Raw genomic sequence first — 25,509 nt, 5'->3', positions numbered from 1 at the left:
GTGCCACGATGAATATTTATACATATTCTAATGCACAACACCATCATGAGTATTCATACACTTTTATTCTAATATACACAAGCATGTATTTTCCTACATTACATATATTAGTCTTCAGTACCCCTCGATTATACCAAACTTTTCTTTAGCACATCTATCATGTTATATTCCCACAGCAGTATATGACAAAGCTAATAATTGTTTCAGTTTAACTAATCCCAATAAGTGTAATTTTCATAGTTTTAATTTACACTGTCCAACTTACTTTTTGAAAAACGTATTGACTGTATGGATTTTTTTCTTGTCTTTTTAATCATCTTGGTAAGAATTTTGTGTCATAATTCTATTTTGTTTTCTATTTTGTCTATTTTGTTCAAAGATGTATAGCATTGCAGCAAATTTCTTCTCAATGCTTGAAGAATTACTCACTTGACCTGTATCTGCTGTGAACAAAAACTTTGTTCACAGGGTGTGATCAGGGTGTGGCTGTGTTGCCCACACTGGCTTCCCACTTGAGACCCTGCCCAGACCCTGCTCAGTCTGTACCTAGGATTATAGGCTAGTGTACCTGAATAAATTTTTACTTTTGTTTAGTGTTGATTTGAACTGGTTCTTGCGTACAAATCATATTGTCTGGAAGTAGGGATAATTTGTAACTTTTCTTTATTATTTGGATATCTTTTTCTTACCTTATTGCTCTAGATACTATTTCAAACACTATTTGAATAAGAATACAGAGAGTGTATGGGCTGGGAATGTGGCTTAATGGTAGAGTGCATTCCTTTCATGCATGAAGCCCCAGGTTCACTTCCTCAGTATCACATGCACAGAAAAAGCCAGAAGTGGTACTGTGGTTCAAGTGGTAGAGTGCTAACCTTGAGCAAAAGAAGCTCAGGGGCAGTGCCCAGGCCCATACTCAAGCCCCAGTACTGACCAAAAAAAAAGAATACAGAGAGTGGAAACTTTGCCTTGTTTCAGATTTTAGGGGAAATGCTTTCAGTTTTTCTCCAATTTAATGTAATGCTGGCGACTGATCTGTCATATGTAGCCTTAATTGAGGCATGTTCTATATAGTCCTTTTGTTTCTTCAGGACTTTGATCATGAGGGTTTTTGTCACAGGCATTTTCTGTCCCTCTCAACTACTTGGCATTGCAGACTTGGACCACCATGATTAGCCCATTTGTTTTTGTTTTTGTTTTGTTTTTTGAGATAGGATCTTTGTAACTTTTTTCCTAAAGGAGCATAATTCCATGGGATTACAGGTATGAGACACCATGCCCGGCCTCTGTTGGGAGTTGTTTTTTTATTATTATTATTGCTTCAATCTAATTGCTTCTTAATGATATATTTTGGTTGCATTTATCTTCTTCGTTCAAATTGGTGGTCCTATGCACTTAAAAATTATACATGTGTAGATTTTCCAGCTTATTGAAATGTAATTTTTTTAGAGTATTCCTCAATGATCTTCATTGCTTTCTGTTGTAATATCCCTCTTTAATATCTAATTTTATTAACTTGAGTCTTTTGTTTCTTACAGTTATTTTGGATAGGATTTATTAATCTGATTATCTTTTCAGAAAACATTGTTTCATTGAGTTTGTTTATGTGTGTGTGTGTGTGTGTGTGTGTGTGTGTGTGTGTGTGGTTATTTTTTTTTTAGTCTCCATTTCAGGATTAATTACAACCTAATCCTTACAATTTCATTCTGCCTACTGATTTGGGGTTTGATGTGTTATTGCTTTACTAAAACTGTAAGTGCATGATTACTTTTATTTCTTTAAAATATTTCTGGGCTTTATTTTTGAGGTAGACACTCTAAAGCTATAAATGTTTAAACTGTCTCAGCTCCTTTCCACAGGTTCAAAGTTAAAAACACTAGACTTCAAAAGACAAGGTAAAATTAATGTAAATAAAATACCTCAACTCCTCATGATTGCATGGTGAAATTACATATTTATGTAGTAATATCTACAGCATACTAGATTTAGTAAGATCTATAAATGACTACAACAATATTTGTGGGAAAAGGTAAATCTATATCATCTATAAACATAATGCCTAAGATTGAGAAGGTATTTTTAGTATATAGTTCAGTACCTATAGTTCAGTTCCAAAGAGCCAGCCAAAATATTTTTATAACCTCTTTTTTTTGTTTGTTTTGTTTTGCAAAGGGCAAATGGGTTCCAAGCCACCTAGTCCCCTATCATAACCTTCCTGGGATTAGGTAGACTTGGGGTGAGGTCTTTCCCACTTTAATCTACTATAGGACAGAGATGACAGGAATGACTATAGAGAACTTAACCTGTGACAAAGATGTATGAGCTATTTTTAAATAAATCCTGTAGAAGCAGATTTTTGATTTTGATGATATTTATCTTGAGGCAGGGTCTTACCAGATAACCTCGGACGATGTCAACTTTAATTTGCCATTTTATTTGCCTCTGCCTCTGGAGTGCCGAGATTACAGCATGGGCTACCATGTCTTGCTACAAGCAGAAACCAACTGCCTAAAAAGGTTTTTTAATTTCATTAATTTGGCTTATATTGTGGAGGAAAATAGGACTTAAAAAAAAAGAAAACTAAAAGTGATGTGTGAGTTAAATTAAAACATGTAATTTTAACTACAAACTAGTTATCCTGTTTAAGTACTTTCCCACTGCCCAATCCTATTAACCCTGTTTCCTCTATTATTAAGTCTTGCTTTAGTATGTTTGTTATAATTGATATTGAAACATTATTCTCAATACAAGTCCATAGTTGACAATAGGGTTTAGTTTTTGTGTTTTTACATTACATCGGTTTTCACAACTCATAATAACCACCATTTTGGTGTCATGCAGACTGGTTTTACTGCCCTTACAGATCTCTTGTGTCCCTTTTCCTTTTTCTTGAACATTTGACAGCCACTGATGTTTTCACTGTTGCTGTAGTTTGGCCTTTTCCATAATCTATGAAGTTGGAGTCATAAAATGTGTAGGTTTTTCCAGTTGCCTCCATTTGCTAAGCAGTAAGTAATCTAAAGTTCCTCCATATTTTTTCATAGCTTGATAACTTCTATGTATTTTTAATCCTGAGTATTACTCCATTGTATACCTCTACCATAGTTTGTTTATACATTCACCTATTGTTTTGGTAGTTACAAATTTATTACCTGAATGTAGTAGAAGCAATCAGTAATGCCAGCTACTCAGATCTTAAGTGATCAAGTAGCCAGTGCCAGCCTGTCCAAACCAGTCTGGAATAGACCAAATCTGTTTTCAAAAGAAGTGTGTGTATGTGGGATGGGATACAGGTCTATATTGGACTTTCAGTTATTTATCATTTGCCTGTGATTACGGAAATATGAAAAGATTCTGTTTTGAGTTTTTCCAAGTGAATATATTTGTCATTGTTTTGGATTCTAGATATTATATATGAGATGATCTTTTTGTTTTATTATGTCATTCTCAAATGACATTTAATGTCATTCATATTATGTTTCCTTTTTTTTTCTTTTTTTTTTTTTTAAAGTGCTAGTGTTGGGGCTTCATTTCATGGCCATAGCTCATAGCTTTTTCCCTTACAGATGACACTCATCTGCTTTGGCCATTCCTCCAGTTCCGGCTTTTTGCTAGCTAATTGAGATGCCTGCCCTGGCTGATTGAACCGTGATTCTCAGATGTCAGCCTCCTGAGTAGCTAGGATTGTAGAGATGATCTACTGGTGCCTGCATTTTGAGCATCTTTTCATAGTTCTTTTGTAACCAAATAAGGCTACAAATAAGATTATTAGATGAGGTGATTGTTCAGCTCTTTGGTATTTTTTTTCTTCTTTTTTTAAAATTTTTATTTATTTTTTATTGTGAAAATACTGTACAGAGGGGTTACAATTAGATGGGCAAGATAATGAGTACATTTCTTAACACGCATTGTAGCCTCCTCCTTTGTTTCCCCTTCCCATCCCTTCCCAGCCTCCCCCAGCCCTCCCCACTCAATCCTCCCCCCCCACTCAATCCTTCCTCCCCCTCCCCCCCCAACCAAAGTTGTAAAGTTTGTTTTCCACATGACAACTTGTACTTCTCATTGTTGCAACGGGTCCACCTGTATCCTTGTTTAAACAGCTTGTTTTTCCCCTTCCCCTCCACAAATTATACTGACATCAAATACAGTGAAAGCAGGGGTTATACTGTGGGGGAGGGACATACAAAGCAACAAAGAAATAATCTTACAAATACGTTAGAAACAAATGCATGAAAGAAAAAAAAAACATTTGAATACATATGTTAGGGTTCATTTCACCTAACATCAACTTATCTGACTTTTTCTGCTTGCCTTAGACATATACTAGTTATTTCAAATAAGGGAAACCATGGGACCTACGTTTCTTTGGGCCTGGCTTACTTCAATTAATATTATTTTTTTCAAGTCTTTCCATTTCCTAACAAATAGGGCAATGTCATTCTTTCTGATGGAGGCATAGAATTCCATTGTGTATATATACCACATTTTCTTGATCCATTCATCTACTGAGAGACATCTGGGTTGGTTCCATATCTTAGCTATAGTAAATAATGCTGCAATAAACATAGTTGTGCTGGCAGCTTTAGTATGGTCTTGTTTGTAAACATTTGGGTAAATGCCCAAAAGTGGGATTGCTGGGTCATAGGGGAGCTCTATGTGGAGTCTTTTGAGGAACCTCCATACTACTTTCCAAAGTGGTTGAACAAGTTTACACTCCCACCAACAATGAAGTAAGGTTCCCTTCTGTCCACATCCCCTCCAGCATCTGTTGTTAATAGAGTTCTTGATTTTTGCCATTCTAACTGGGGTGAGGTGGTATCTCAATGTTATTTTGATTTGCATTTCTTTTATGGCTAGGGAGGTTGAGCATTTCTTGTGTCTATTAGCCATCCTTCTTTCTTCTTCAGAGAAGTTTCTCTTTAAGTTTTTAGCCCACTTATTTATTGGACAGTTGCTTCTTTAAGGATTTGTTATTGGGGGATTTAATTTTTTGAGTTCGAAGATTATTGGATGAGGTGATTGTTCAGCTCTTTGGTATTTTTTTTTAATTGAGTTTTTTTTTTCTTTCTTTCTTGTGCTGCTACTGAGGATATGGTCCCTTGGGTTTTTTGCTCAGGGATGACTCTCTACTATGTGAGCCACAGTTTCTCTTTCAGCTTTTTGGTGATTAATTGTAGATAAGAGTCTCAGAAATTGCTGTCCAGCCTGGCTTTAAACCGTGATCCCCAGAGCTCAGCCTTCTGAGTAGTTAGAATTACAGGCTTGAGCCACCAGCACCCAGCTCTGAGTTGTTGTTTTTAATGTTGTTTTAAGAGCTCTTTTTATATTTTGGATACTAGTCTTTAATCAGATTTTGCAACCGTTTTTTTCCCAATTTATGAAAATATGTTTTCATATTCTTTACTATGCCAATTGCAGAACTGAACTCCTCAGTTCTAATGAGGTCCAACTCACCAGTAGTTGGGTTTTTTTTTTTTTTTTTTCACTTTCAGGGTTTTTTGCAAAAACTCAACACCAGTGTCAAAGTCTCCTATTTTTTTTCCTTCATTATTTTCAGGAAATATTTCTCATTTCACATTAAATTTGGTAGACTGTTTACAGTTAGTTTTGTGAAAAGTATAAGGACTTAGTTTTTTATGTATGGTTATTCATCAGTTCTATCTAGCCCATTTGTGGAGAATATTTTTTTCTCCATTGGCTTATCCTTACTTTGTCAAAGTCCAGTTAACTATTTACATGGGTCTGTTTCTTAACTCTATTGTGTTCCATTGATTTGTCTAATCTTACCCCATACCACACACTTGATTATAGTAGCTTTGTAGAAAGTCTCAAAATGGGCAGTCTCTAAGCTATCCTTTGACTTTGTTCTTCCCCAGTATTATGTTGGCTCTTCTGAGTCTTCTGCCTTTTGATAAACTTTAAAACTAGTTAATGATATGCACAAAATAATTTTCTGGGATTTTTTTAAGTTGGGTTATATTGAATCTGTATATCAAAGAGTTATATTTATCAATAGTTTAACAACATTTACTCTGTTCAGAGCAAGTGAAATTCCTGTTTACTTAGGTTTAATTTGATTTCTTAAATTAGGTTTTTATAGTTTTCCTCATGTATGGTACTATTTTAATTTAAATTTTTAGTTGGAAAGCAACAGGAATTTGGATGTTAATCTTATTCTCTTATACTATATATCTGTGTACTTTTAATTTTATTTTCTTTTTGGATTAGTTAGGAGTTCTAGTAACTGAGTAGAAGTGGTTATAGTACCTCTTTGAATTGTCCTAATCTTAGAAGTAAAATATGCAGATCTTTTTTGTCAATTTTTTTTTTTTTATCACATTGAAGACATTCTATTAGTAGTTTGTAGAGAGTTTTTATTATGACTGGGTTTTTTTTTTAATGGTTTTTCTGTATTTAGTAAGATCATAGGATTTTTCTTCCTTTTTCTTTTTTTATTGTGAAAATACTGTACAGAGGGGTTACAATTACATGGGTTTTCTTCCTTTTTCTGTTGTATTACATTTATTGTTTTAGAAATGTGTGAATAATCAAGGCTTTGATAGGTAATGCTAGTGTCATGAAATGAGTTTGAATGTATTTCTTTGATTCTGTTTTCTGGAATAGATTGCAGAGAATTACTCCTCAGCTTCTGTTTTCTGGAAAATGTTGTAGAGAACTGATGACATGATAAATTTCTCAAATATTTGGTAGAATTTATCAGTGAACCCATCTGACCTTGTCACTTTATATTTTGGAAAGTTAGGAATTTATTTATTTGCTAGAAAAGATCATCTTATGCAGATAATCTTGTATAAATTTATTTTCACTCTTTTACTGTTGTTTATAAAGGTGGTATACACAGGGGTTGCAGTTTCATAAGTCAGGTAATGAGTACATTTCTTTTTGGCCATTGTGACCCTTGTATAAATTTTGATTCATTGTATTTTTAGAAAATTATTCCATTTTGTCTAAGTTACCAAAATTTCAAGCATATTCATGATCTTCCTTTGTATTATTTAAATGCCTATTGGACTATTGGACTAGTGATTGCTCTTTTTTCATTTCTGACATTACAGTTTGTGTTTTTATTCTTTTAGCATTAGCCTAGCTAGAAGTTTGTCAATTTTTATTGACAGTTGTGAGAAACTTTTTGTTGTTGTTGTTGATTCTCTTGATTGATCTCCTGTTTTCAATTTTATTGATTTCTGCTTTAATTTCTTCTCACTTTGATTTTAATTTGATTCTAGTTTCCCTTGTGTGGAAATTAATATTATTGATTTTAGCCTTTTTGTAATAAGATAATATAGTTAGTGCTTTAATTCTTCCTCTTTGGACTACTTTTTATTTGGGTCACAATGTCTTTTATATTTTATAAATTTTAGTCCATAAAAATATAAATAATAAATTTCTTTTTTTTTTTGTGAACATACTGTACAGAGGGGTTACAATTACGTGGGCAGGATAATGCATACATTTCTTATCAAGCATTGCAGCCTCCTCCTTTGTTTACCCTTCACATCCCTTCCCTACCTCCCCACCCCCCCACCAACGTTGTAAAGCTCGTTTTCGACATGACCTTGTACTTCTCATTGTTGCAACAGGTCCACCTGTATCCTTAAACGACTTGTTTTTCTAAATAATAAATTTCTAACAAGAGAGATATACATATATGTAAGTATATGTTACCATCTATCTTCTTTATCAGCAGTAAACTAGAAAGGAATCATCAAATTTCAAGAGCAGAATTCCAGTGGTTCAGTTAGTGCAGTTAATGCAGTTACATACAGCCCTCTTGGCTGGGAATGTGGCCTAGTGGTAGGGTGCTTGCCTAGCATGCATGAAACCCCAGGTTCCATTCCTCAGTACCATATACATAGAAAAAGCCAGAAGTGGCTTTGTGGCTCAAGTGGTAGAGCGCTAGCCTTGAGCTGAAGAGCTCAGGGACAGCACCCAGGACCAGAGTTAAAGTCCTATGACCATCAACAACAACAGAAAGAATAGTTCTACCTCTTTACTGTCAAAGCAGCAGCATTTTGTTTAATTATGTTGAACAATATTTACATATTATGGTAGTAGGTTTAGAAATAGGAAATTTGCATAAAAATAGATCCCATTCTTAAGTCTAATGGAAAATAGTAAATCTGTTTATCCTTTAAAGTTAATTTTCCTTGTTTGGATTCTCAATCACAGGCACACAACATGGAAGATTTTGTTTATGCTTTGATATTTTAATTTCCTTGAGTTTTTTTTCTTTAACCATATGTGATATAGAGGTATGTTCAACCCATTCACTCATTTTTATTTAATTCCTTTGTGAACTCTATTCTGATAAGTGGTAAATATGTTTTGTGGTGCAGAATGTGGTTTATTTTTGTAAATGTGACGTGTGAGCTTATGAAAATGTTTTTGCTTTTTTAGATTCACTATTCTATAAATATCATTTAAAATCAGGACCCATAGTATAGATAGTTCAAATATGTCTGTGTCATTTTTTTAGCCTGCTGGGTTTGACAATTATTCATAGCATTATGTTGAAATTCTCAATGTATCCATTTACTCTGCTTACATTTCTTTGTTTTATTTTTTTTTTTTGCAAGACTAGGACTCCATACACAAAGCCTTGCTCATTGGCTGGCTGGTGCTCTACCAAATAAGCTAAGCTACCAACCTGTCTGGTTACATATCCATCATAGCTTTTGTTTAGTTCAAATTTTTCTTTTCTGAGGCTGATTTATTTTCTACTGTTACTGATGGTGGTTTGGGTGGGTTTTTTTTAGTTTTTTGTTTGTTTGTTTTGTCAGTCTTGAGGCTTGAACTCTGGGCTTGGGCTCTGTCCCTGCGCTGTTCAGTTCAAGGCTCTACCACTTGAGCCACAGCGCCACTTCCGGTTTTCTAGTGTTTTTTTTGGAGATAAGAGTCTCAAGGACTGGCCTGCCCAAGCTGGCTTTGAACTGTGATCCTCATATCTCAGCATCCTGAGTAGCTAGGATTACAGGCATGAGCCACTGGAGCTGGCTGTAGTTGGGTTTTTAAGTTGCTGAGGTTTATTGAAGCTTGATTTCTTATTGCACAATTGACTGTTTATTATTATAGAATGCCCTTTTTATTAATCATGCTCTGTCTCAAATTAATGTGGCAACTTCACGTTCCCTTTTGTTTATGATATAATGTTCTACTTTATTTACTTGATGCTTACGGGGTTTGAACTCAGAGCCTCTTGCTATTACTTGGCTTTTTTGCTCAAGGCTTGAGCCATGCCTTCACTCCAGCTTTTTGCTGGTTAATTGCTGATAAGAGTCCCAGGAACTTTTCTACCCTTTGCATAATTTTAACTATATAGAGTTAGACAATAGGTTAGATGTAGAATCTGCTCTTTGTTTCTAAATAAAATGGTGAGTGGTGGTGGTATTGTCTTAGATGTTTTCTTTCACTGAAAAGAGAGTAATGTTAACAACTCGAAAGAAAGGCCATCTACTGTAATTTTAGATGTTTTCCTCATAAGAGGCTGTTAACAGGATATCTGAGAATTTGTGGGTTTTTGTTTTTTTTTTGGTTGGTGTGGGGCTTGAACTCTGGGCCTGGTCACTGTCCCTGAGTTCTTCATCTTAAGGGTAGCGCTCTACCACTTGAGCCACAGCGCCACTTCCAGTTTTCTAGTGGTTACTTTCAGACATTCTCAGGGACTTTCCTGCCCAGGCTGGCTTTGAACCACGATCCTCAGATCTCAGCTTTCTGAGTAGGTAGGATTATAGGCGTAAGCCACCAGCACCTGGCAGTTTGTATATTTTATATTACCATATTTTAAGTTTTTCACTTCCATCTACCAATTTCACCAGCATTTTTTGTGAACATGTGCCCATCTGGGACTTAACTCAGGGACTAGGCATTATCCCTGAGCTTTTTTGCTCAAAGCCTATTACTCTATCACTTGAGCCACAGATCTACTTCCAGGGTTTTGGGTAATTAGTTGGAAATGAGAGTCTTACAAACTTTTTTGCCCAAGCTGGTTTTGAATGGCAGTCTTCAGATCTCAGCCTCCTGAATTGCTAGGATTGCAAGCAGGAGTCATCAGTACCTGGCATCACCAACACTTGTTAAGAATTATTCTAGTAGGGGGTGCAAAGGGGAAACAAAGGAAGAGGCAACAATGCTTGATAAGAAATGTACTCATTATCTTACCCATGTAATTGTAACCCCTCTATACAGTATTTTCACAATAAAAAAAGAATTATTCTAGTAAATTTTTTCATCTCTGATATAAGTTCCTGCAAACTAATTAGAAAGTGGTATACATTTATATTATAACTATATTCTTATGACTGTTTTTGGAGTTTTACAGCTCTTATTTACCTGATTTTTCTTTTTCCTTACATTATTTCACTTGAATCAGTACAGACATTGAAGTACTTTGTAAGGTACCTCACTATGTCTACTTTTCAGTAAACTAGTCCCTATTTTTGTCATGATTCATTTAAAAGGCATTATCATACTTGAAAAACTTTTGAACTGCTCTGTAGCGCAGGCTAGTTTCAAACTCGCCGTCTTTTTAATGCCTCCACCTTTTGTATATTGGGAATGTAAGTTTGGAACATGAATCTGAGCAGATGTCCTTTCATTTATAAAGGTTGTAGAGGCTTTTCAAGTCAGGTAGAAATACAGATAAACTATTTAGAGTAAGCTTAGTTGACAACATTTTTGTGTCACTAGGGGGCAGGGCTGGTAGCCATACCTAGAGCTCTTCCTTTTTCTGCTTATATGATGTTCTACCACTTTACCCATTACTCCAATTTTTGGCTTTTGCAGATAAATTGGAGCTAAGAGTCTTGAGATTTGTCTGTCCAGGTAGTCCCCTGAATAACTACATTCTAAGCATCAGCCTACTAGTGCCCAGGTTAGGTAATCAAACTTCTATAATTTCTCTGATGTTTGTCTGTGACAGTGCAGGGTAAATTTTAAATGGTCATTAGCATTCTAATTTATAATATAGCAGTGCTACAGAATTGATATAAGTAGAATTCTTTTCACCATATTTGTCAGAACAAAAGTACCTAAGTCAGTGGAAAAGTTTGATTTTTACATTGCTACTTATAGCAGAATCATGAAGTGGTTCTTGATGATACAACAGAGCCATTCTAGGAGCATTCTGTACCTTCTCAGATATGTAACTTGGACTAAAAATTTCTGTTTTAAAAGAGTTTTCAGGTGATGATGTTGGTAATTGTGGAAACATAAAAAGAAATTTAATTTGTGTGTTTGTAATCATAATTTACTACTCTGCTATCTTGTGTCCAAAAAGAATTTTTTCCATTGTGGGGCTTGAACTCTGGACCTGAGGGCTGTCTCTCAGCTCTTCAGCTTAAGGCTAGTGTTCTACCACTTGAGACACGGTGGCACTTCCCAAAATTTTATTAATTAGTATTCACTGAGTTTTCATTCTTACAAAATAAAAAAGTAATAACTTTTCTTGGCTATTGTATGACTGAATATATACTAAGATGAATAGTTTTGTGAATGTGCATATTTGTATATGGGTAAAACAGCCATTGTTGATTATTCTGGTTTTTTTGTTAGCTGGTTGGGGTTTTTTAAATAATTTCAACTTTTAAGTCTTTTATATAAAAATGAATAACTGCTAATACCATATTTACTATATGGACCTTTTTGTTATAGTATGCAGAAGAAAGATTGTATATTTTAGAGCTTAAATTTACATAAATACTTGTATGAGAGGCAGGTTAATTACTTTGTTCGATGTGTGTTAACCATACCAAAATAGTGATGCAGTAAAGAAAAAGCTGTGGGTTTGGGGGGTTTTTTGTATGTATTTTTTTTCCTACTTAACAGAATTTCTTTACTGGTCTACCTGGATTTTGAGTGTTAATTTCATTTTGCAAAATGTTTGAAGCACCTAAGAACCACAGTTCTTAGCAGTCATATCTCCATTTTGTTCTCACAGAAGGTGTAACAGTCTCAGGTGACATCTACTGCATCTGAGATCAATGTCCAGTTAAAATGAGAAAAACTAAAGCTTAAGTTGTTTAGCTTTTATAAGAGTAATAATACTAGCATTTATTAAGAATTTTATAGTCAAACTCTAAAATTCTAATTAGAGTAAGCCATTTCTAACTGATTATAAATCAGAATAATTACTCATAATGCTATAAGTGGGAAATTAAAAAAATCAAACTCTCTTGTCACATAGAGATTAGTTGTGTTGCTCCAGGACTGATATTTCTTACAAATTTCATCAAATATTCAGTATGATGAATTCATGAAATTCATTGTATTGGTCATAATTTCCTGAATATTGGCTTCTTGCCTTTTGTCACTGATTACCTATTTGGCATCATTGCAACTGATACAGCTTAATTGTTCTAGAGCATTAGTTGTTTTTTGTTTTTGTTTTGTCTTTTCAGGTACTGGGGATCAAACCCAAGATGCTGCATTTGCTAGGCAAGTGCTTTGCTACTGAGCTGTATCCCAGACTCAGAGCATTAGTTTTTAAACATTTCTCCATTCAGCTTGTTATTAAGACTATGAAGCTTTCATCTCCAAATGATTTCATTAATTGGCTGTCTATATCAGAGCTAAGTATGTGCTCATTTATTGAATCAATTTTTTTTCAGTCTTTCTATATTAGCCTATCATGTTGTTTGATACCTGTCTTAGATTTAAAATGTGGCCTTTTTCAAAATTCTGCTTTAGATATTAATTTGTACTTAATTTTAATTTAAGTGAACTTTAATATCTCTGAAAAATTGTTAAGAATTATTACAAAAACATTTTCTTCTACACAATTAAAAATACACATCAAAATAATAAAAATCTTTGTAGGAAAGGAGCTTCTACTTTGATATGACTTGTTCATATATATTATTGGAGCAATCTGTTCCTTTCTAGATTTAGACTTTTAAACAATGTTGATAAAAATATAGAGAATTTTCAAAACAGATCACCAAAACTGTACATATTTGGTGCATACTTCATCAGAAGTATCCAGATTGTAAACAAGTACTGATGATTCAAACCTTTAATCCCAGCTACTCAGGAGGTGGAGATTCAGAGGGCTGCTATTCAAAGCCACAGGAGCAAAATGTTAATAAGGTTACATCTCTATTAATAAGCTGAGCCTGATCCAGGAGCCAATGGCTCACACCTGTAAACCTAGCTTCTCCAGAGGCTGAGATAAGAAGATTGTGGTTTTAAGCCAGTTGGGGCTGGTAAGTCTTGATATTCTTATCTCCAGTTAACCACCAGAAAAGCAGAAGTGGCCCTGTGGCCCAAGGTGATAGAGTGCTGGACTTGAGCAAAAAGCTCAGGGACAGCACCCAGGCTCTAATTTCAAGCCTCACAGCCAACAACAACAAAAAGTTGAGTATGGTGATCTCAACTATAAAATAGGTCATAGGAGGATTGTAGTCCCAGTGCCAGCCCTGGTTAAAAAATGTGAAACTATTTGAAAAATGAACAAAAAGGTCTAGGGAGGGGCACATAGATAGCTGAAGTGATAGAGCATCTTGATTGGTAAAACGTCCTGAGTTCAAATCCAAGTACCTGAATTACAAAACAATAGTTTTTGTTTGAAAGTCATATTTCTGTTATAGGAATAAAACCCTTCTGGCTTTTTGTCTCTCCTAGTAGCAGGTGATCTAAGATTTCTTTTTTCTGACTTGAGACTTCAGATTTCTTTATCATGGAAGTCCTTTGAATTCCTGATTCCTTTTCTATTCTCAGCACTTCCTACAAATCCCATTCCAGTGATCCTCAAATATTTGTTACACCTTTAGCTCAGGTTGGTTTAAGAAGATTCTTTTGGTAGCCAGGGATTTGTCTTCTGTTGTATCTTTTTAGTTTTATCAGCTTTGATATTGAATGTACAGTAATCTTTCCTCAGTAGCTCATAAAGTGTGGTTCCTGAACTGTCAACAGGAACATTATCTGGCAACTTATTAGAAATGCACGTTCTCAAGTTCTGTCTTAGACTGATTAAATCAGAAACTCTGACAATAGAATGTAGGGAATCACTGCTAAGGTTTTAATGGCTTTTTGGCACCATTAGTCTTTGAACCTATTGGGATCCACTTAACTATATTGATTGATCATCTCATAATTCTTTATTACCAATTTAAAACTGTATTATTTTGAGTTGAAAATTCTTAATGAATAATATCTATATGTATATCTGTCCTAGTTCTGGATACCTTTGTTTGAAGCTGCCTTTGAAGGCACATGAACCTTGATTTCCCTGTCAAAGAAGTACAGTGAAAGACATTGTTTAGAACGAAAGCCTATCTTGTGCTTCTGTTATGTTTTGCTTTGTACCATTATGATCTTTTACTTCTTTGACTTCGGTGGTTTTAGGATTACATGTAAGTTAAATTACATGGTATCTGGTTTTCCATGCTTATTTATTTCCTTTAACATCTCCAGATGCATTGATATATTAGTAAATTATAAGATTTTTTTTCTTAGTCTGAATGTTGCTCCATTGTGTACATATACTGCTTTTCTATTCATTGATGGACAGAGACACTTACATTATATGTCTTAGCTATGGTGAACATTTAAAATTGAACATTAAACATTGGAGTGAGATACTGATTTCATTTCTATTGCATATATATCCAGAAAGGATATTGCTGGATAATATGGTACTTTTACTTTTACCTTGGTAAGTAAAGTCTTCCTGTTAATCCATACTGGCAGTACCTATTTACATTCTACCAGTAGTCTCAAGAGTTCTGTTGTCTCCACCTTCAGTCAACATTTGTTGACTTTTGTCTTTTTGATAATTGTTTTCCTACTAGGTATGCTAAGATACCTTTAGGGATTTTGAAAAATATTTATTTGATTTTTTTTTTTTATATCTTTAGTAGTAGTAGTACAAAGGTGTTGCCATTTAACCAAGCAGTTTATGAACACAATATATCTCACCCATCCCTCCTTTACCCACCTCTTCTGTCTCACTTTTTAGTTTTGTAGGATATAGTTTGAATTCTTGTCTACACTTTCCCTTTCTTTTCTTCATTCTTCTGCCCTTTTCCCCTTAACTCTACCCTGCCTCTTTCAAGTACCCACTTCCTAGTTTCTTTTTTACTTAACTTCGACTCTGCCTTTCTAAGGAAATATACTGTTTTAATTCTCCCTCAAATCTATCATATTTCAGTTAATCCATTTTTATACACTTAGATACCATCCAATGTATTCACTTAAAAAGTTTGTAAGCTTATTCTAGCTTATATGTATAAGGGAAACCATGGATCCTTTGGCTGTCTGGGCTTGACCGTACTTAACAGTTTTTTATTTTCCAAGTCTTTCTATTTCTTGACAAATGGTACCGTGTCTTTCTATTGGAGGAATAAAATTTCATTGTGTATATATATCCAATTTTCTTGATCTATTCATCCATTGGGGGGCACAAGAAGAGATTCCATACCTTGAGTAGTGCCAGAATGAACATAGTTATGCTGGTGGCTTTCCTGTATTCTGCTTTGTAATCCTTTGGGTAAATGACCATGAGTGGAATTACTAGATCATAGGGTAGTTCTGTGTTTAATTTTTTGAGGGCCTCCACACTGCTTTTCAGAGTAGATGAACAGCTTTGCATTTCCATCCACAGTGTATTAGGGGTTTTAGCCATATCCTTGCTAGAATCTGTTACTGTTACTGTTTTTTTGATAATGGCTATTCTAACTGGGGTAAGGTAGAATCGCATGAGTAAAATGCATCTTGATGGATGTCAACCCTTTCATCGTTTTCCTCCATCCCTCCTAACCCCTCATCAGAGCAGTTTTGCTTTGAATTTTCATGTTAGGTTCTTTTTTTCTTGTTTTACTCATTTTTATGACATTTTTCAAGAAATGCCTTTCTAGGTCATTTGACCATTCTTAATAGTTTTGTTTCAGGCTGAGTATCTGTTTATCTATCGAACTATTTATTTATAAGTTGTGCTTCTTCTGGAGCTTGAACTCTGAGACTCAGTGTTCTTGCTTAACTTTTTTTCAAGGAGCTCTACCACTTGAGTCACACTGTAGTCCACTTCCAGCTTTTTGTGTTTAATTGGAAATAACAATCTCATTTGTGTACTGGCTTCAAACTGTGATCCTTAAATCTCCTGAATAGGATTACAGGCGTGTGCCACCAGTGTGGGCTGAGTTTTTGAGCTTTAACATATTTTAGATCTTCTTATGGCTTGGGGTTTTTTAAGCTTGGATTTGGTGTTTGTTTGTTTTTTCTTTTTTGGTAGTTTGAGCTACATCCCAGCCCCATATTTTAGATCTTAAACTCTTACAAAACATAAGACTCACAATTTTTTTTATTCTGTAGGTAGTTCAGTCCCTCCACTATTGAGTAATTCTGTGTGGAAGATTTTTTTAAAATTTTTTGCTTGTTTGCTTTTGTATTGAGGGTCATTTCTAAATTTGCCAAGATCAGTGTCAACAGAGATGTCTTCCTGTGTTTTCTTTTACAAGTTGGTATAGTTTCAGGGCCTAGGTTTAAGTTTTGAGTCCATTTTCAGTTGACAGTTTATCTTGTATAAGAGTCAAATTTCATTCTTCTGCATGTGGATGCACTTTTTCCAGGAAAATTTATTGAAAAAAATCTATCATTACCTCATTATGTATTTTTGGGACCTTAAAGATCAGCTTATTAACATCACCAATATTCTTGGTATTTCTGGGCTAAGTGGTCTGTTCCATTGGTCTGTATATCTGTTTTGGTATCTGTAGCATGCTGGGTTTGCTTTGATTATGATAGCTTTGTGAACATTGGGCTTAGGTTTATAGTCTTAATTTTATAGAGGTACATTACATCTATACATAATGTTTTGAATTTTGATAGTTTGGGACTTTTCTGGAGTTTCATCATTTCAAACCAGAATTCCAAACCTCACCAAAGTGCTTTTGTCCATTGAATAGCTGTGAAACTATTTCAAAGTGGGGAAACATGTCTGGATGTAGCCTCCTTTCCAATTTTTGCTGACTTTACTACCACAACATGACAATAATCATTGGTGATTTGATAATAGCTTAGTGATCTTTATCAGATGAATTTTGGAGGTCAGAAGTTCCAAAACAGCCCTTAGCAGGCTAATATAAACACTGCATCTTCTGAAGGCTTTAGGGAAAATGAAGTACATTTTTAAATAAGTATTATGACTTAATTGGATTCAAAATAATAGATTTTCCATTTGTATGCTACTTGATTTAATTAAATTATTTAACTCTTGGGACTGGGAAAGTGGCTCAGTGGTAGAGCGCTTGCCTTGCATGCATGAGGCCCAGGGTTCGATTCCTCAGCACCACATAAGCAAAAAGAAAAAAGCCGGAAGTGGTGCTGTGGCTCAAGTGGTAGAGCGCTAGCCTTGAGCTGAATTGCTGAGGGACAGCGCCCAGGCCCAGAGTTCAGGCCCCACAACCGCATCCAAAAAAAAAAAAATTATTTAACTCTTCTGTGTCCCCTTAAAAAGATTCTGAGAGTATTTGCTAAATTTATTTTCAGAGTTAAATGAACCAGGTCTTTTTAATGTGTCTGGTAAGTAAATTTTGCTTAAGCTATTGTGATTACTTTCTAAAATGTTCCTATAGGAGCTGGGTGCCTGTAGCCCACATCTGTAATCCCACCTACTCAAGAAGCTAAGATGTGAGGATCACTGTTTAAAGCCAGTCTGAGCAGAACAGTCCATGAGACTCTTCTCTCCAATTAACCACCAAAAAGCCAAAGTTAGAGCTGTGGCCCAAGTGGTAGAGCATGAGCTAGCCTTGAGCAAAAAAAAAAAAATGCCAGTGCCCAGGCCCTGATTTCAAGCTCCATGACCAGCATAGGAAACAAAAACAGACCAAAACAGTGCTCCAAGGAGAATTTTAAAAACAAATTATTCATTCTTTCTCTCATGAATTATTCATTCATTTCTCTCTCTCCTCTGAATAAAGAGAAATGAATGTATTCGAGTATTTACCCCCCAAAAAGCAAACATTTAACGTCAGTATACTACGTAGGTTGCGGAGTGAAGCAAGATGTGAAGGATTTTCCTTAAGGGATGATTATGACTATGGTCTTATCTATTGGATGGATTGGTAGGAAAAAAACTATATGTGGAAAAGGAAGGAAAGGTACAAGAATAATAGACTTAAAGGAAAGAGAGAAGTAGTTGTAAAATGTATAAAATGTTGAGTGTCAAGCTTCTATTGGGGATTGTTTACATTTGAAAACTTTAAACATTTTGCACATTCAAAAACTTGTATTTTTTAATCTAGAAACCTTTGTCTTTTAACACATGTAATGTTTATAGTATTCATCTTAATTTTTTAAGGATTTGGATTCGTTGAAATGAGCAATCGTAAATCAAAGAATAACAACTTAATACATGCAGAGTGCCTTTTACAGGTTAGTACGTTTTTTCCTTAATCTCAAAGCCTTACCTTGCAAAAATGTCAGAGAAGTAGTTATCTTTTTAGGTTGACTTTTTAAAAAATCACTTAGAAGGACTTACTCTTTTCCTTTGAGGAAAAGTACAAGGTCATAAATAGTCAGATGGAAGCAAAGCTTTCCAGGCTGTCAAAATTAAGTTTGGAATGACAAATGCTCTTATTTTTATGGTGTTCTCAAACCGTTTTCTGTCAGTGGTTGTTGAAGTTGTTTCATATTAATGTCTGGTGTTACTAATTTCATCCTTTCTGTCTTTACTTATATCTTAGATTTTTTACTTAAGTATTTCTAAAGTAATTGATTTTAATTTATTTAAATACTGACTTTAGAATCTTAAGTTTAGTACTTTCTTTGTTAAATTTATTACTAAATTATTCTTTTTGGTATCATTCTATGTGGAATTATTTTCTTAATTTTAGTTGTTTAATTCCTAGTTTACAGCAGCACAATTGATTTTATTTTTTTTATAAATTGATACTTTACCTTACCTGGCTAAACTCATTTATTTTATTCTTTAGATGTCCTATGTACAACATCATGTCATTTACAAGTAGAGAAAGTTTCCTTCCAATTTCCATGTTTTTAATTTGTTTCTCTTTCATAGTAATTTGGTAAAGCATCAATAAAATGTTGGAACAGGAGTAGTGAGAATGGACATGCTTATCTCAAGGAGTAAACATTTGCCATATGAGTATTAACCTTTAGGTTTTTAAAAATAGGTACCCTTTATTAAGTTAAGGAAGTTTCCTTATATAACTAGTTTTATTTTTCTTAAGCACAGACTATATTTCAAATACTATGTAAGTGTATTTCCTCCTTGAGAGACGTATACTTATCTAGGAAAAGGGCATATTTCTACATAAGCATTTCCATTTGTTGACTTGACCTTAGCTACATTTATTTTTCAAATGAACACTATGTTTGTTTATAGCCCTTTTTAAGACCTCACTGTATTTTCTAGGAAAAATGTTTCCAAAACCATTTTACTGAGTGTCAGGCTTTGTGGTGCATACCTGTAATTCCAAATCTCAACAAAGCTGAGACAGGAAGATGATGTTTCCAGGCCAGACAGGGCTACACTGCATAGCAACAGCTTATCTCAGAAAACAAGAAGGTATTAGGGACTTGGGAGATCGGAGCATTGTGGTTCCAGACTATACGAGGCCAAAAATGGTATCCTATATTAAAGACCATACCAATCATGAGGGTCATCATCTATAAGCCCAGCTACTTACTTACTTCCCCAGCAGAGGAAGTAAGTAAGTTCAGGGTCTGAGGCCAAGTCACTGGGGCATGTAGGGGTGGATCCTGACTGAAAAACAACCAAAGCCAAAAGGACCTAAATAGTATGCTTCCTTAATAAATAAGGCCCTACAAATTCAAATTCCAGTACTGCCTCCAAATAAGAAGAAACATTTCAAAATCAGGTATAATTTATATGGATTTCTGTGTAAAATATATTTTTGAATTTAGAGATTAATTTCTGTATGCTATTAACATATGTCACAGTATGACTAGGATTTTTCAACCTTCTTAGCACAGATTAATTTCCTGTGTATTTGGTACACAGTTGTTGTACCCTAGAAGATTTCAGTGATGATTTTGTTTTGTTTTTAAGGAAAGGGTTGAAGTTTGTCTTTTGATTTCTAGTGTTCTTATCTTTGTAGAGAAATTGATGCTCTGATTTATTGAATCTGAGTTTATCTCTGATTCGAGAGTTTTTTTGTTTTGTTTTGTTTTACAAATATCACTGATTTGAATGTTTTACAACTAGCTTTTATTTCTGTAACTCCTACACTTACAGATAAAACAAGATTTAGGAAAGTTGGTCTTTATAAGTTCATATCACTGGCTTTTGGGCAACAATCCCAATTTTATTTCTACTTCATTTAAAATGTTAATTATACATTCTTTTATCCCTAGTGAATAATTTTCTTTGCTTAGCTTGTGGTACATCTAAAGAGAACATAAGTTTTAACTCTTTGGTATATGAAGAGTAAGTCCTGTGCTATAAATCTGGGAGACAGAAATAATTGGGGGCTTTTATTTTTCAGCTCATGGACGAAATCTGAGATAGCTACCCTACCTAATAAGGTTGTCCCTTAAGAACCTCTGTATTAGCAAGAAATCCAATAAAGAAATGACTTTAATGATTTTTAAGATGATAGCAAATTACCTCACATAACCAAGTCTAAGGTTCTAATTGTAAGAAATACTCAAAATGTAGCTTGAGGGGGGCGGTGTTTCTGAACCCATTTCAATGGTTCGTTTTGAGATTTTTTGTTGTTGTTGTTCATTTTTCAGTAAAGAGGATAGAAACTAGAACCTTAGCTTGCCTGAAAGGGACTGTATTGCTGAGCTACATCTTCATTCCTGAATTGTATAGATAAATTTCCTCTCTCATATATGTTAATAGATTGTTTGTTGGTTTGTTTTTTGTAGTTTTTTTGTTTGGTCATTTCTTTCCAATTCGTTTGCTATGTCTTTCTGAGTATGGATCATATTTTTTTTAATTATTTTTTATCTGAGTTTAATAGGTCCTCATAACTACACAAACTTAAGCTTCTATTTTCCAGTCTTCACTGTTATGACACATACAGATTGGTAGTGATTGAGATAATTGTGTTTAGATATATTTGTCTTTAGCAATTAATATGTGGTGCATGACCATTATTATATTAGCTTGAATTGTTAGATTTCTTCCTGTTTTTGTTCCTTGTTCCTTGCCTCACTTAGTTTAAAGCAACCCTTTTGTTAGTGTTGTAGTTTAAATAAGTCTCCATTTTATTGAAACTTTTCACTACTAAATTTTCATTAATTCTGTGTCTGGATAGATAAAAATAATCATTAAGTTTATAACTCATGCAAATTGGAAGTCAGAATACTTAAGACAAGTATTTACTTAGGGTTATATTGATTCATTAATACTTTTCTGATGGTTACAAGCATACTTTCTTTACATTTTGTATTGCATATATAATATTTATATTCATTTTGTTTTTATCAGGTTCAAAGAACATTACGTGAAAGATTTTGTCATCAGAGTCCACATAGTAACTTATTTGGAATCCAAGTACAATACAAGTAAGTATAGTTCTGCCCTTAATCTGTTAAGAAACATTTATAGATGCCTTATGAATTTTATAAAGTTTAATCAAACACAAATTTGATCTTAAGTAAGGTTGAAGTATACTTTTCTTGTTGTTGTTGTTATTAGTACTGCACTTTGAATTCAGTCTTCCAGTTACTAAAGGCCAGCATTCTATGACTTGAGCCATATGCCCTACCCTATACTTTTATACATGTAAAAATATTTGTCTTGTGTTTAGTACCACGTGAAGCATAAGCTGCTACAAATATTTCTATAATGAAAAAGCCCTTTAACAATCTTCTATTGCTTTTATTACTGGGTATTATGGAGAGAATTCTGATTTTCTTGCTCTTAATACCAGGCAGCCAGCTCTAGGAATTCAAGACCATAGAGTATTAGTAGAAAAAGGGATTTCTAAACATAGGGGTTCTAAGAACTGTCACTGTTGTCCTTTGTCTCTTATCATCATAAAACCCAATATATTCCATACATACAAGAATTTCTCTACTATCTTTTCTTTTCCTAGAAATTTGAATTGGGCAAAGAAGAGAGGAACTTGTTTTGTGTTTTTTGGTGCTAGTCCTGTGTCTTGAACTCAGAACCTACATGTAGTTCCTGAATTTTTGTGCACTATGTCACTTGAGCCACAGTTTCACTTCTGGATTTTTGATTGTTAATTCGAGATAAGAGTCTTATGGACTTCCTTGTCTGGGCTGGTTAAGAACCTCTATCATCACTAGCTAGTCTCCTGAGTAAGATTAGAGGCATAAGCCACCAGCACCCAGCAAGAGAGGAATTTTTATGCATAATTCAAATTTAGCTTTAAAATGTACAATGTTGTACATTATTCCAATGTTATATTTTAATATTTGGCCTTTTTATATCATTTTAGACACTTAATTGAGCTACTTAAAAGAACTGCTATCTATGGAGAAAGTAACTCTGTACTCATTATTGGGCCCCGAGGATCAGGAAAAACACTGGTAAAAACTTTTAATTTCTAGTGTTTCTTTGGTTTCTAAACGTGATGATTTTTAATATAAGTAACATTGAAAAAAATTCATTTCATTATTTTGTAACATTTTGGTTTTTTTCCTCTTTTAAATCATAAAAGAAAGGCAAACCCTTAGGATGTTAGGGTAGTATATTTTAAATGAGCCTGGCTTTTTCTTTAATGTGTATTTAGCTACTAATAGAGAATATTTCCTTTTCAGTTTAACTTCTTTTTCTCACATATATTTAAATCACAATGTATGTTCATTATATTATTATTAAAAAAAAATTTCAAAATATTTACAATACTAGAATGTATTACATCTAAGTCTTAAGATTCCACAGCCATGAATGATACTCTCAGAAGTAATCAAAAGTCTAATGATAGTTAAGCAACAATTCTGAAGTTTTTCTTGTTATATAGTAATAATTATATTATGTACTAATATATATCATATTATAGGCATATAATATATATGATATTGTATATCATATAGTTACAATTATATTTTATATGTATACATATATAGAGAGATATGTATGCATATATATGTATGTGTTTTGGTGCTTGCCCTGGGTCTTTTAACTCAGGACCTGTACCATCTTAAGCTACAGTTTTACTCTCAATTAAGAGATAAGAGTCTCATAGACTTTCCTGCTCTAGGTAGCTCTGAACTATGATCCTGGGATCTTAGTTGCAACAGTAGCCAGGATTACAAGCATGACACACTGGTGCCCTAACCTTTTCTCATTTTTATTCCAGGGTAACATATAAAGTGCTTTACAATAGTCTGTAGAACAACAGTGGAAATAAAATTTGTACAATCATTTAGTGTTTTCTAATGTACCTTCGGATAGCTTTTCACCAATTATAATAATACTTGATAGAGTAAATGTTTTTGTTTTTGTGTCAGTTGTGGAGTTTTTTTTAACTCAGAGCCCAGACACTGTTCCTGAGCTCTTTTGCTCAAGGCTAGTGCCCTACCACTTTGAGCCAGAGCACCACTCCTAGTTATCTGGTGGCTAATTGGAAATGAGAGTCTCTCTTAGACTTTTCTGCCTGAGGTGGCTTTGAACCATGATCCTCAGATCTCAGCCTCCTGAGTAGCTAGGGTTACAGGCATGAGCCACAGGCACCTGGCCTAGAGTGTTAGTGATACATACAATGTTCTGATACATAGAATTGTAATGGACAGTAGTTCAGTGTGGTATATAGAGAAATATATCTTTGAGAAATTCAGAATTGTTACTAAACTATCATTTGAATTTTAGGTAGCTTTTTGAGAGTATCAATTATGGTTTTGGAACCTTAAGACACAGGTGTAGTTCTAGTTACGTTCTAGTTATACTTTAAACTGAGTATCAATTATGGTTTTGGAACCTTAAGACACAGATGTAGTTCTAGTTACGTTCTAGTTATGCTTTAAACTGTAAAGTTTTTACTTAAAAAGAACAACCTGTTTCTATAAACCATTGTTTAAAAAGGAACATGAGCTTCTTTTAATCTTTTCCATATTATTAGATACTTTACTTTTTGTATTTTTTAGCTAATAAATCATGCTTTGAAAGAGCTTATGGAAATAGAAGTGAGTGAAAATGTATTACAAGTTCATCTGAATGGTAAGCATGTCATTTTCCCAATGGAACTGATTATAAATTGCATATGCTTTTTCTATCGTGAAACAAATTCACTTGTATGCTTTAAATCTGTGTGCTTATATTTTTTTCAACTAGATCCATGTTCAATAGCTTGTACTGTATCACATTTTACATACTAGTTTTAGAAATCAAAAAAGAAATAAAGAACGTATACAAGTACTCTGATTTTTGTTGTTGTTTTTAATAATATTATTCCCCCAAAAATTTAGTTTTTAAATCTATCAAGTACCTTATTGTTTGTTTTTTAAAAGAAATCAATGAGAACTAACAGACATGATTAATATTTTCTTGTTAAATTTCAAAACCATAGGAAAATATATGATTACTGTCAAATTCTTTATGTTAATTAAATAGTTTAAATGGACTACATTTCAGGACTGCTGCAGATCAGTGATAAAATTGCACTGAAGGAAATCACAAGACAGTTAAATCTGGAAAATGTAGTTGGAGATAAAGTTTTTGTAAGTATCATTTCAGCTACTTTATTAAATAAGTCTTCTGTTGCAGGGTCTCAGATTCTAATTTGTGTCATAAAAATATGTAATGAAGGTGCCAGTACCTCTTGCCTATAATTTTGGCTACTTGGGAGATTAAGATTGAAAGGATAACTTTAAGGAGATCATTATTTGAAGCCAGCTTGAGCAAAAAAGCTTATGAGACCTTCTCAACCAGTAGCTGCCTGCAGTGATACATGCCTGCCATAGTAGCTACATGGGAAGCTGAATTCAAATGGACTGCAGTTCCAGGTCAGCAGAGCAGAAAATTCTGCTATACTTCATCTCAATAGAAGAAGCTGAATGTGTCGGCATGGTCTTGTCATCCCAGCTATGATGAAAAGTAATAAGCAAACAGATTCCTATTCAGGCATGTAATCAGGCAAAACTTAGGTCCTAGAATAAAAAGCCAAGAGCGTTTTAATGCTCAAAAAATGAGAATTTATTTTTCAAAGCTGAGAAAGCAGGTTAAATTGTGATCATGTACTACTGACCTAACTTGTTTTTCCTTTGTACCTCGGCCCTCGTAATTTCATAGAGCATGCTATGCAATTAAGCATTTTTTAAGATTTAATGGAATTTTTTTTATTATTCCATCAAAAGTATAGAACAACAAATTACTGAAATTATATTAGATATTATAAATAATCTAGAGATGATTTGAAGTATAGTATGTAGAATTGTGTAGTTTTAGTTCTTTTTTTTGGGGTGGGGGTCCGGTTGTGGGGTCTGAACTCTGGGCCTGGGCGCTGTCCCTCAGCTCTTCAGCTCAAGACTAGCACTCTACCACTTGAGCCACAGCTCCACTTTCGGGTTTTTTTTTTTTTGCTTATGTGGTGCTGA

At 34.1% G+C, this 25,509-nt stretch overlaps 1 protein-coding gene across 3 annotated transcripts in view; it reads left to right on the top strand.

Moving 5' to 3' along the window:
* Window positions 1–25,509, top strand: part of Orc4 (origin recognition complex subunit 4) — a 50,537-nt gene that overhangs the window by 2,733 nt on the left and 22,295 nt on the right. For all 3 annotated transcript variants that reach the window (XM_042683566.1, XM_042683564.1, XM_042683565.1), the window contains exons 2-6: window positions 18,314–18,387; window positions 21,437–21,513; window positions 22,413–22,503; window positions 24,061–24,133; window positions 24,548–24,633. In XM_042683566.1, coding sequence (XP_042539500.1) covers window positions 18,331–18,387; window positions 21,437–21,513; window positions 22,413–22,503; window positions 24,061–24,133; window positions 24,548–24,633 — 384 coding nt within the window. In that variant the 5' untranslated portion in view covers window positions 18,314–18,330. The remainder of the gene's footprint in view (window positions 1–18,313; window positions 18,388–21,436; window positions 21,514–22,412; window positions 22,504–24,060; window positions 24,134–24,547; window positions 24,634–25,509) is intronic.

The sequence above is a fragment of the Dipodomys spectabilis genome, unplaced genomic scaffold, assembly GCF_019054845.1.
Source record: "Dipodomys spectabilis isolate Male_0828 unplaced genomic scaffold, ASM1905484v1 ptg000081l, whole genome shotgun sequence".
Taxonomy (NCBI): Eukaryota; Metazoa; Chordata; class Mammalia; order Rodentia; family Heteromyidae; genus Dipodomys; species Dipodomys spectabilis.
Note: the sequence above shows the minus strand (reverse complement) of the source record. Positions and strands in the feature narration are given on the sequence as shown.